This window comes from Diceros bicornis, chromosome 13, assembly GCF_020826845.1.
Source record: "Diceros bicornis minor isolate mBicDic1 chromosome 13, mDicBic1.mat.cur, whole genome shotgun sequence".
Classification (NCBI taxonomy): Eukaryota; Metazoa; Chordata; class Mammalia; order Perissodactyla; family Rhinocerotidae; genus Diceros; species Diceros bicornis.
This window is the reverse complement of record NC_080752.1, coordinates 16,749,527-16,762,223: the sequence shown is the minus strand read 5'-3', so window position 1 is coordinate 16,762,223 and position 12,697 is coordinate 16,749,527. Positions and strand designations below refer to the sequence as shown.

Genomic DNA, 12,697 nt, shown 5'->3' with positions numbered 1-12,697 from the left:
CTGGCAGGCGGGACCTCCTCCAGCAGGTTCCCTGAGCTCTCCTCTGGTGCCGACAACCCTGGCTTCCCTATGTCACCACACACTGTACTGTCATCGTGTGTCTCCCCTGCCAGCCGGGAGGCCCTGGAGGACAGGGACTGGGTCTCCAGGGCCTGCACGGAATCCCGTGTAAATGACGGGGTTCTATAGCCATAGAAACAAGTTAGAAATAAGCCCAGGGATCGTCCTGAGAAGCTCGTCAGTTTGCGTATTAAGTTAGTGAACACCCTCCGAGTCCCTGCCTGGGTGCATCTCAGGGCCCTGAGAACAGCTGTGAGCCAAGGAGGGGGAGCTGCCGTCCCCCCACCATCGCTCGCTCTCAGCCTCTTCCCCACGTTTTCAGTGAACACTGACTGCCCTGCTGAGTTTTATGGGCCCTGGGAGCCGTATAAGCCTTCCTAGACAAGAAGTGCGTATACATAAATAAATAATGAGACAAATTTTAGTTCAGAACCAGGCCTTCTGCCCTCAGCGTCCAGAGCTTCTTCCAAGACTACAGTGGCCTCGGACCTATCTTTGCACAGATTAGATCTTAAGGAAGGCTCACTTTCAGCCCCTGACACTTGTAGGCTCCCCTAAGCTGGAAGAGGGAGCCTGCTGGTGGGGGGCCCAGGTCTGGAAGTGTCTCAGCTGGACAGCTCTGGACACATGTGTGGCTTTGGGGGGGATCCAGGTGGAGGAGGGGGAGGAGATGCCAGGCCTCACCTTGGTCAACTGGTCCCCCTCTCGCCAGAAGCAGAAGCCTGAGCAGATGGTCTCCCCACGCCTGTACTCCGGAGTCTCGCGGTGCGTGGGCAGCGTAACTGACCTCAGAGCAATGACATAGGGGTCCCTGGAGCAGGGAGGGGGCACAGAAGGAAAAAGTGAGGGCCTGTTCTACCCATCCCAGGCTCCGGAGCCCCCTGGCCCTGACACCCTCACCAGAGTCTAAGACACATAAACTCTTAAAGGCCCAACACCTGGCTCCCGGCCAGGCTGGAGAGAGGAGGCGCCTGTGGGTTAGTAGCGCTGAATTAGCCAGGAGCCAGCGTGACTTCACGCGGATTTTCTGGAAAAGCCCCTCCACTGCAGACGCTCAGGGAGGAGCGGCATGCTTTGGGATGTTCATGCTTCATCCTTCTGTGCCTGTCTCTGGAGGAAATGATGCCGTCTGTCCTGGCATCCTCACGTGGCACAGCTGGCAGGCTCGCCACCCTTCAGTCAACATGGGGCTCTCAGACGATGGAGGCCAAGGAGGTGGCCACGTGAGCAATGGCCTGTCCACAGCCTGGGGCGAGGCAGCCTTGCCACCTCAGGGGCAGAGACCACCCTGCGTCAGAGCACGAGTGACCAGAGAGGTGTGGCCCCTTGTCCCCTATTTTACCCATGGTAAGACCATAGCAGCCCAGAAAGGCCAAGGGGGCCTCTGCTGCCCTCCACCCATGGCCAACAGGAAGCAGACCCCTGACTTTAGGCTGATGTCCCCTCCCTGGAGACTCCGCCCACCCCAGCAGGCAGGCACCCACCCGTTGTCACAAGGCTTCCGCCGAGAGGCCAAGACCACAAAGTCCTGGGGCTTGGTGTCACCGCCGAGGGCGGGGCTGATGATGTGGTAGATAGCATCGTCCTCGTCCACCTGCTGCACCAGCTCCACGCTCCTGCGGGGAGGCCCAGAGCTCAGCGCCCAAGGGAGTCACACCGGCTCCTGTGCGAGAGCTGGTCGGGCCCAGGCCCTCCCATGCTTCAGCCTCCCTGAGCAGACGCTTGGGGGCACTTCACCCCTACACTGCTCCGCAGGGACCCCAGGAGGGTGGGAAGGCCTGGCCAAGATGGACACACACATGCAGGAGCACACCCAGGCACGTACACAGGCAAATGCATACCACACACACACACCAGGGCACACACAGACACGTACACAAACAAATGCACACACACATGCAGACACAGGAACAGACAGACATGCACATACACATGCACATCTGTGGGCATATACACACATAGGCACAGACACACAGAATGACACCCACTGGTGCACACATAGATCCACGTGTGTCTGTCCATGTCTGTGGAAGTGCACACGCCCCACACAGATGTGTGATGATTTAGTAGTTGTACTTGACACTTAGCGACCGCCCACTGAGTGCCTGGCGCTGTTCTAAGCGTTTACGTGTACTGTCTCACTAATCCCACAGCGGCCCCTGCGGGAGCTACTCTTGGTACCCCGATGTCATAGACGAGGGGCTGAGACAAGAGCAAATAACCTGCCCACGGCCCCAGAGCTGATAAGGAAGCAGGGCTGGGAGGTGCTCCGGCTGTCAGGTGCCAGAGCTCTGCCCTCTAGGCCCGGGCGGGACACACACACAGGCTTACACCAAAACACAGGCACACACATGCACATCCACACAGAGACATGCACGACCATGTCCAGCCTGCCAGCTTCTCCCCGCTCTCCTGCCCCTCCTCGGGGGCTGCCTCAGGAGCAGGGTGGCTATGGGAAGGGTCGGGGGAAGCAGCTAGGGACCCACTTTCCCCTCAGGACACTCCCCCAAATCCCATCAAGTATCAAGATCTGATCTGGCCTTCAAGGCCCACACCAGCCCGCCTCCTCCAAGAAGCCTTCCTACCATATGCCCACCCCTCTCCCCAATATCCACCACTAAGTCACCTCTCAGCCTTCTAGAACGGCACTGCCAGCAAGCCTGGGGTCACCTAGACCAGGGCTGTTTAAAGTAACACAGCCCTGGGGCCAGCCCGGTGGCTCAAGCGGTTAAGTGCGCGCGCTCCGCTGCGGCGGCCCGGGGTTCGCCAGTTCGGATTCCCGGCGCACACCGACGCTCTGCTTGGCAAGCCATGCTGTGGCGGCGTCCCATATAAAGTGGAGGAAGATGGGCACGGATGTTAGCTCAGGGCCTCTTCCTCAGCAAAAAAAGAGGAGGACTGGCAGATGTTAGCACAGGGCTGATCTCCTCACAAAAAAAATAATAATAAATAAAGTAACACAGCCCTTTTTGCAAAGAAACTTGAGCAGAAAGCCCGTGTAGAAACAGCTATAAGTAGGCCTGCTCTGGTGAAGATAGATGAGGGTAGGGGGAGAAGGCCAATTTGTCAAACGACCCACTCACTGAGTTTCCAAATCACAGACGCTCCTTATGGATATACTCAGGAATATTGGCTCCTCCTCATAAGCCATTGGACAAATGATGGCAGAACCCCCCAAAGTAGTGTGTTGGCATAACAGAAAATGACTTTAAAGAAAGTATTTGAAAAAATACCAGTTTCAACTTTAACATTCCCATATTAAACAATGAAATTTTGGCTACTTTCCTAAGAACATATTTATCTTCCTTGACTAAATTCAAGAAGAAAATATTCACATCAAGAACCAGTAAATTTGGGGAACAAATGGATTTACAGGAATAACATATTTTTATATTCAGTAACTCAGTACATTACAAATAACAGATTCATGTACAGATCCATAAGAAGAACTGGCAAACTTGGTAAATTCAGCAAACTGGCCATTCCATTAGCTACCCTGAACCTGGGAGGGGACCCACCACCCGTCGGCCTTCTAACCCCCCCAGCAGTCCCTGACTCCCCTTTGGGAACATTGAACCCCACAGAACACAGTCTGGAAATCACTGATCTATCCCTGAGTGCAAATCCATGACCCACACCTCAAGTACCCAGTTTAAGAGGAGGGAAACTGAGGCACAGAAAGGAAGTGACTTGCCCAAGATCACACAGCTAATTGGGCCAGAAACAGGCCTCCAACTCCAATCCCAGACCCTTCCCTTCCCCGAGGGCTCAGAACACCCTTGACTCTGACACGGTCCTAACCCATAACTACAGCGCCCCTACACCCAGCAGGGGCTGAGCATGATGGAGATGGCTCAGCAGAGGAGAGAGCTGAGGGCTGCCCTCCCCACCATGCCTGAGACAGGACCCTGCCCCACCGGCGCCCCAGCCTCACCGGCAGTGCTTGTCCCACTCGGGCCTCCGACACAGGTCTGAGAGCAGCAGGAAGGCCTGGGTGGCGTCCACATGCACCAGCATCTCCAAGTGGAAGGAGAGGAACTTGTCTTCCTCCAGAGTGTACAGGCGGATCTGCATGGGACACAGGGCAGCCGTGTTCCTGCACCCTCGCCCCAGACTGTGGGGGATGGTAGGATGGGCTGGGCTGACTCAGTTGCTGGAGGCCGGAGCTGGAAGCTCAGGGCTGCCACTGACTTGCTGTGTGACTCTGAACAGGTGACTCAACCTCTCTGAGCCTCAGTCACATCCCCATGAAAATGGGCTGTTGAGAGAATTCAGCACAAGGGGACAGGAAAGTGTCTTAAGAAGCAGAGACTGAGGCAACAACGGAATGGGTCCTCAGAGCCAGCTGCCCATTCAACTCCCTGATGTCACAGGTGGGGAAGTGACTGGTCCCCGGGCACAGGCAGGAGGGGCAGAGCTCCAGTCTTCCCTCAGCCGTGCTTGTCCACCAGCCCCACCCCTGCACTGAAGGAGAGGCGGAGGGGAGGAGGCAGCCGGGCAGAGAGCAGCAGATGAGACACTGGAGTGAGAAGGTGGGCAGGTGGGGAGAAGGATTTGGAGGTCCTCCACTCAGGCCCGGGGGGCCAGGGACGTTTCTTTAACTGGGCTGGTTTCGTGATCTCATCCAGTTCCTTTTAAGAAACCCCCCATGGACATGAGTGGTTTGAGCAAGTCGCTTGCCATCGGCAGCTCTGGCTGCTCAAGGGAGACAGGGAAGCTGGGTGGCTGGGTCGGCTACCTGGCTGGTCTCCGAGGACAGCACCCAGTTGTCCTTGGCCACGAGCATCTTCAGGGAGGAGACATTGTTGTAGCTCAGGTACACCTGCCCAGGGCACACAGAACCTCACTCTCCCCTCCTCGGGGCCCTGCGCGAGGCCAGGCCGGGGGGGCGGGGAGGAACACAGACCGCGAAGGGGTGGGTGCTGCGGAAGGAGGCCCCGGCCCGGCCAGACTCGCAGTGCGACCCTGGACACGTCATTTCTCCTCTCAGGGCCTAGCGCCCTCCTGCCGTGTGCAGACGCAGGAAGGCCCTCTGCTAACTGGACCCGTCTAGAGGCGTGCCATTAGCGTCCTGTCCCCTTCAGGCTGCCCTCCAAACCCAGTCGGACAGGAGGGGAGGCCCGAGGGCTGTCCCCTGGGAGCAGAGGGCCTTACCTGGTTGCTTGGGTCCCAGGGGACAGAGAGGGGCATCTCCGTCTGCTTACAGGACACAATGTACTTCCTGGGAGGGAGGGAAGATGACAACCGTCGTCCCTTGGGAGCCCACCTCTGTCGACAGGCGTCACTCAGGCTGCTGTCTGCCAGGCCCTGTGCTGTGCCCAGCGGGTGGGGGGACTCCTATCTGGGCAGGAGATCGACGGGCACACGGAAAACAGCAGCGAGAACACACACACTCAGTCAGCGGTGGGGACAGGCCGGAGGGAAGGGGCCAGCTGAAGGCTCAGCGCCCCACACCCCTGCTGAGCAGTCAACTCCAGCTACGGTGGCCTCGCCCTTAGGACTCAGTGTCCTCCTCTATAAAATGGGACGGTAGTCACACCGCCTCAGAGGGCTGTCATGAGGAGAACGGGGCTGGGCACACGGCACATGCACACTTTTTTTTTAATAACGACGTGACCCCTGGTGCGCTGACAGCATTTTCAAGTTGATCAAGTGCTTTTGCAGCGGCGTCATTCATGCCCTGGTTTGTGTCTTGAGCAATCACATCTCCCCTCGGGGCCTTTCTGTCCTCATCTACCACACGAGTGTCCGAGTCAATGGAAGGAACGCAAGGTTTAAAATTGGCCAGACCCGGCTGGGTTCAAACTCTCAGTCCGCCAACCATTCCTATCTGTGTGCCCGTGCCCACCCGATCCCCCTGCCCTCTGTCCTCGCCTGTGCAGTGGGCCAGTAAGACCACTGTGTAGTGCGGCTGCGTGGATGTAAAGGGCCCAGCCCAACGCCCAGCACAGGGGCAGCACTGCAGAAACACGAGTCCCTGGGACCAGGGGAGCAGGCGACAGCCCTGAGCCCGTGTCCCCTCCCACTGCCCAGCCCCACTTGCCTGTCCAGGCGGATCTTCTTCCTGGCACTGGCCTCTCGGTACCGCCGCTCGCCGTCCTGGGGTGAGAAGCAGAGACAGACTGCGGTGCGGGCGGGACAACCAGCTTGCCCCCCGCCACCATTCCTGTCAGCCCCCCAAGGGCCCGAGGAGGCCCTGCAGCCCTAAAGTGGACTTCAGGTCTCACTGGGGGGGCCGGGGTGAAGGCAACCTGGACAGGAACGTGCCAGGGAACCGAGCTCCAGCCCAGCTTCCCCCAGCCTCCCAGACTGGCTCGGGAACACCACCTGGACCTCAGTTTCCTCCTCTGCAAAAGGGGATCCCCAAGGGCACTTACGATGCTAATAAGACCCCCATTCACTGAGCACTTGCTCTGCCCCAGGCACTCCACTAAAGCACTTTCCATGCATAGGTTCATCGAAGCCGTACAACAACCCTCCCGGGCTGGTGCTCCTACTGTCCCCATTTCACAGAGGAGGAAACTGAGGCACAGAGAGGTTGAGTGGCTTGCCCAAGGTCACAGGGGTAAGGAATAGAGCCGGGAACAGAACCTGGATGGCCTGACTTGGAGCCCACCGTCTTTAAACATTACTTCTAATGTCGCCCCCCTCGTGAGCATTAAATGGCGAAGGCCTGAAGGCACCTTGTGGACTGTGCACTGTACCCCCGTCTGCCAGCTCCCCGCTTCTCCACCCACCACCCACTCTTGACCGCCCGACGCCCAGCTATAGGGCAAGAGGTTTTTCACAGCCCGTGCTCTGCCTCGTGAGGCGGGCACGCAGGGTGAGGACCTCCACAGAGAGACGGTGACCTCTCCAAGGTCACTCCCTTGCCCCCAGAAGGCACAAGGGAGCATTTTCTGAGACAGCCTTTGAACCCAGGCCCCTGACTCTCGTCCCTGTGCTATTTGCTCCCCTGTGGCCCTTGTCATGACACTCAGCACTTACTGAGTGCCTCAGGGCTTAGCCAGGCTCAGGGTCAGTACCCCAGAGACCCCCACAGCCCCAGGAGGCAGGGCCTGCAGACACACCCACTTGACAGATGGGACGAAAGCTGGCAGGGGGGCACCTGCTAGAATGTGGCAGAGGTGGGTTCCAGCCCACCTCCTTCCAACTCTGCAGGCTCAGGAACGCCTGTTCCACCAACTAGGAGCCCAGCCCACACGCACCGTCCAAGCTCTTTCAGGCAGAACAGGTGCCTGCCTTGCCCAAGGGGCATCTCTGGGGGTCACAGCAGGGCATTCAGAGCTGGCTGGGCCCCAGGAGAGGGGCAGGGTGGGCCCCCCGACCCCTGGGCAGGGAGGGAGGGGAGCCAGCAGTGGGGCAGAGTGCTGCCCCAACTCACCCCAGGCTGGGGCCTAATCCAGGGCAGCGTCTGGGGCTGGTCTTCTGCGTCTAGGACTACGAAGGTCATGAAGGCGCTGTTGATGTGCCGCCGGTGGGCCTCGGCCTCCTGGCGGTAGGCCTCCACACTCACGCCCACCTCCATGCTGAGGGGAGGGAGGGCTGCTCTCATCTGGACAAACCTTCCAGAGGCCACGTCCCATCCCCAACACACACGCACACGTGCACACACACACGCACTCCTGCAGTTCTTCCAACAGCCTGGATCAGAGTCCCACTGGCAGGAAGGAAACCCAGAACTGTCTCTGTCATCAATGTTTACAGAGACCTATGTGTGCCTGGCCCTGTGCTAGTCACAGGGCACACAGAAATGAATAAACAGGTCCACGCCCTCATGGGCTACAGCTGGGAGGTAGGGCCACAAGCATATGTATATAAAATCTCTCAGGGTAAACTGCAGAGGGCTGTGGAGGGACGTGAGCAAGGCGGTGGAGGTGCAGAGCCTTATTAGAAACAAGGTCCCTTACGCGCATGCTCTCAAGCGCTCTAACAGCCGCGCTCCTGACAACACAGGGGCCGCTGCTTCTGCATCTCTGATTGTCTTTATTAACTAGAACAGAGCAGCCACCACCATCCCCCGCAGAAAGGTCCATGATCCCAGAACGTGGACATCAACAGACGGGGAAAGCGAGACCTAGCACAGGGCAGTACCTGCTCCAGGTCACATGACAGTCGGGAAGAGTACCTGGACTAGAAACCAGGCCTCACGCCCGTGCGCTGCTCAGACTGTGCATAGTCATAATCATCATAACAACAGCAGCAGCAATGGCTGACCCTCACTGGACGTTTCCTCCGGGATTCCGCTGGTGACACCTCACTGAATCCTCACAACTCTGAGGCAGTTGTGGTGAGCCCCATTTTACAGGTGGTAAAAAGAACTGAGGCTCAGAGGGGGTGAGTAACTTGCCCAAAGACACACAGCTGGTAAGAAGTGAGCCACACTTGAACCCAGGCAGCCTGGCTCCTGATCCCTCACTCTAATGACTGCACTATCTTGAAAAAATCACCAAATCTTTGAAATCACCAAAACAGACACATATTTAAAGTAAGCTTCCATGGGGGTATCAGGATTCATTCCAACCTTCAGGGCTCTAGGGACTAACTGTTTTAGGAAAAGGGTGGGGAAGGGAGTGATAAATGACAGAGCACTGGCAGGAGGCAGCCCAGTGATCTGAGCACCCACATCTGGGAGGCGTGGAGGCAGAGCCAGGGAGACAGATGAGACACACTGAGCACGTGCTACCATCCAAGACAGCAGGAGGCCCAGGGCAGGGGAAGCCCAGAGGAGGGGACATCAGAGCTGAATTTTGGTGACAGTGAGGAGACCCAACAGCCAGGCAGGGTTAGGACCTCGTCTGCAGGGCGAAGGGTTCCTGGCAGGATTGCAGGGGGTCCCTTCTAGGGTCAGGAAGAGCCCTCGGCCCCGGGGGTCCTGGTCCCACCCATCCCGGCCCCTCACCTATGTTTGAAGGCGTTGTTCACGATGGCCTTGAACACCAGGCGGTCCCCAACATGGGATGGGCCCCGGAAGTGGAACATCTCAATGGCCTTCAGCGTAGGGTGGGCACGGCACAGCCGGCTGGAGGAGGCCGGGGTTAGGGGGACAGGACAAATGCCCCCAGTGCTTCAGCCACAGGCTTGGGCCAGCCTCCACCCCTGCTCCATCCCCAGACCCAGCCCAAAACCACATGCACCGCCCTCTGGCCCCCTCACCCCGACCCAGCCCAGCGACAGTTCTGCCCAGAGGAACAGAACTAAAGTCCCATCGCACAGCTTCGAATACTAAGGTCTGTGTGCATGGCTGGAAAGCAGCTGAGACTGAGGTGACAGAAGAAAGCTAGGGCAAGTCTTGGGGTAAACCCCTTCCCCATTTTCCTTCTAAGCTTTATACCTTAACACCTGCTGTTCCTACTACCTGGAAGCCCTCCTCTTACCCAAAGCTACTTGTCATTCAAGGCCCAAGAAGTGCTCCTCCTCCAGGAAGCCTTCCCTGACTATCCGGGCTCCAACCCTCCTCTGAGGTCTTCTTGCACTCACAGCCTGAGCTGCCCAAAATGGCATTGCTTATGCACTGTGTCCCACGGGTTAAACACAGAAGAGGGGCCGTTTGAGCTGGGCTCTAGAAGATGAGGAAGAAGTTGCCTGGCAGAGGAGGGCATGGTGAGGGAGGGCGCTCCTGGCAGGGGGAACAGCAAGCACAAAGTCACGAAGGTATGAGAATGTCAGTCAGTGAATGTCAGTTATCATAACTATAGAAAGTACCCCAATATTTAGGGTAGAACCAGCCCCAGACAGGCACAGAAGTTAAGGAGAAGGAAGGAATTATTTTCACCTCTGGAGAGAAGGAAAGAGCCAGAGAGGCTTTGTGGAGGAGTGGGCAGGATCTTAGCAGACAAAGAATAGTGGGCGTGGCGTGGCAGGAGGTCAGACCAGGAGCAAGGGCAGGGCTGGGAACGTGGAGGATGGGAAAGGGAGGGCAAATGGCTTGATCTTCAGGGAGCATAAGATTCAAGAAGAGAGCAAGCAGGGGCAGGCCCAGGGGCTTGGCGTTTCCTGTGCAGGCGATGGGAGCCGTGAGGGCTCTTTAAGTCGAGGAAGGAATGGCCAGCTCACAGAAAATCATTCTTCTCTGTTTCTCTGGGTTACCCTAACAGAACAGCCAAACTTCCGAAGCCTTGAACGCCAACACCAAGCTGGGATTTTCCGCCCAGAGGGAGCTGTCCAAGAGAAAGAGGGGTGAAAGGAGAGCAGGTAGGGCTGTGCCCTCACCTGGCTGCGATGGTGGCCACATTCTCCATCCAGGCCATGATCTGGCCCCCGAAGGTGTTGCCCTGGTGGTTGGCGTGGGGGGGCAGGACCAGCTCCACGCTCTCCACACGGGTCTTCTCGGCTGGCACCATGTCGCTGCAGTCTCTGCTCTCCAGATCTGACCGGGGAGGGGCAGAGGGAGGAAGGTGGGAAGGTGAGAAGGTTCCCAAGGGCAAACCCTCCCCATGGGCAGCCTGGACCCCCACCACCACTGTGCCCCACCTAGATTCTTTCATTTACCCAGCATCACATGGGCATGAGGTGAGGGCTGGATCTGGATGAGGAATGGGAGCAGACAGGATGAGGGAGACGGGGCTGTCACAGGGCAGTAGACAGAACACCAGCTTTGAGACAAGACACAGCTGGGTCTGAACCTCAGCTCCACCCCACACAGTCTGTATGACGTTGGGCAAGTCAAGTAACCTCTCTGAACCTCAATTTCCTCCTCTGTAAAGGGCAGATGTCAAACCCAACCCGTTAGGACTGTGAAGGTGAAATGCAATCACGGTTCTAGAGAGTTTGGTGCCCAACTCAGTAGACACTCTCAGAAGACACTCTCCTGCCCTGACATGCCCTGTCCCTCGGGGGTGATGGCATTAGGATATCCTCGGTTGGAGAGGCCAGAGAGTGGGCAGGGCCTTGGAAGTCAGAGGAGCAGATGCTGACACGCCCCACCCAACCCAAGGGGATGCCACGCATCTCCCGTTAACCAGGGACAGAGGCCTCGTCAGGGAGGCCCAGCAAAGAAGCAGCATTTCACTTGGTTTGCAGGCTGCTGGGAGATGCCACAGCAGGGGGAGGGGAGGTTGAGGGTGGCCAGAGCCAAGGTCTGGAGAAAGGATGGGCGACAGTCACAGGAGCACCGAGGCCTTTGGCTTAGCCGGAGCTGAGGGCAAGAGAGGGACAGCACCAGAGGAGGCTGAGCGGCCAGCCAGGCGAGGGCATTTGGACTGACCCTGAGGACAGGACTGTCAGGACAGGAGGGACTCAGGAGGGCTGTGGAGGGATGGATGGCTCCAAGGGGCCTCGACGACAGTGGGAAGAGCTGGGCTCTTCCACGGCTCCAGGACCCAGAATTGAGAGCACAGCTCACTGCTTTCACAGGGTCAGCTCCTTCCACCTGCTCTCCCACTCTGGGCAGCCCAACTACCTCTGATTTGTCCTAAAATTGCCTCCTTTAGGTTTCAAGGAAGACTTCGCATTCCACCGTTGTGGCGATCGGTGTGCAAACGCAAGCCACCCCTCCCCACCTTCACCCAGCCTGTGCCCTCCGTCAGGGAGACCTTTCCTCCTCTCTCCACTGTCCACGTCCCAACAGGCCACAGCGGGTCCCTGTGCGCCGGTACAGGACAATCTCCAAGATACACTTTTAAGCGGAAAAAAGCAAGATACAGAGCAGTGTGTATGCTCCCTTTTGGGAAAAAGAGGGAGCTACATAATCCACAGTGTGCTTAAACATGCAGGGGTACTTCTGGAAAGATGCCCAACAAGGAACAGCGGTGCCTCTGGAGGAAACCTGGGTTCTGTGGTGGGAGAGAGTCTTGCTTTTTATTCTATCATCTCTATCTCTATCTCTATCCTTCTCTCTATCTATCCTTCTATCTATCTATCTGTCTATCTATCTGTCTATCTATCTATCATCTGTCTACTTACCTACCTATCTATATTCTTTTTAAAAAATTGCAGTCTTCAAGGCCAAGCTCAATACTACCTTCTCAAGTACCTTGAATCCTAGAGACTCAAATGCATTTGGTGGACAACAAAAGGTTTCCTTATGTCCTAACTCCGTCTTCACAGCTCCTGGGAGCTGGGCGAGAGGCCCAAATACTCCCCTTTCCCTGAAGGAGATCTTGAGGCAAGAGGGCCAGGCCTGAGGCCACCAGTGGGTGGATGTCCCAAGGAGACTCCCTTCCCCCCCTCTGCCCATGGGGGGCCCAGGGCAGAGGGGGGCAAGCAGGACGCCAGCTGCCCTCTGCATCCACGGCCGCTCACCGTCCTGAATGACGCAGTTGGTCAGGAGGTCCTTGATGGTGTCCGCGTAGACCAGCCGCATGCGCCGGCGCTCAGCCGCCACGCTGTGCTCGGTCTTCTCCTCCTCCGTCCGCGGTGTGGTCTGCCTCAGCTTGACCTGTGGGCCAGGGTGGGGTGCAGGATGCTCAGGACAAGCTCCGTGAAATAGCATGAGGGCCTGTCCCCCAGCCACCACCTCAAGCCCAGGGCTGGCGGTTATAAGTCCTCCCCTCTTTCACCCCATCTTCCTGTCCCCATGCTGACTGACACATCATATTCACCACCCAAACGCCCCCAGTCCCCCTCCTTGGGCAAAGGCACAGTGGACCGGGGTTGGGTGTCACTGCAGGACATGAAAATGAATGGTGAGACCTGA

General features: G+C 57.6%; 1 protein-coding gene across 4 annotated transcripts in view; it reads right to left on the bottom strand.

The window, feature by feature from the left end:
- The window catches only part of ACOT11 (acyl-CoA thioesterase 11), a 49,635-nt gene that overhangs the window by 2,243 nt on the left and 34,695 nt on the right, over positions 1-12,697 (bottom strand). For 2 of the 4 annotated variants that reach the window (XM_058552503.1, XM_058552505.1), the window contains 11 exons: positions 12,304-12,439; positions 10,273-10,429; positions 8,963-9,082; positions 7,445-7,589; positions 6,100-6,159; positions 5,215-5,277; positions 4,799-4,882; positions 3,995-4,128; positions 3,144-3,266; positions 1,545-1,676; positions 745-871 (listed from right to left, as the gene is read on the bottom strand). In XM_058552503.1, the coding sequence (XP_058408486.1) occupies positions 745-871; positions 1,545-1,676; positions 3,144-3,266; positions 3,995-4,128; positions 4,799-4,882; positions 5,215-5,277; positions 6,100-6,159; positions 7,445-7,589; positions 8,963-9,082; positions 10,273-10,429; positions 12,304-12,439 (1,281 nt within the window). The remainder of the gene's footprint in view (positions 1-744; positions 872-1,544; positions 1,677-3,143; positions 3,267-3,994; positions 4,129-4,798; positions 4,883-5,214; positions 5,278-6,099; positions 6,160-7,444; positions 7,590-8,962; positions 9,083-10,272; positions 10,430-12,303; positions 12,440-12,697) is intronic. The other 2 variants (XM_058552504.1, XM_058552506.1) reach the window with 1 other exon arrangement.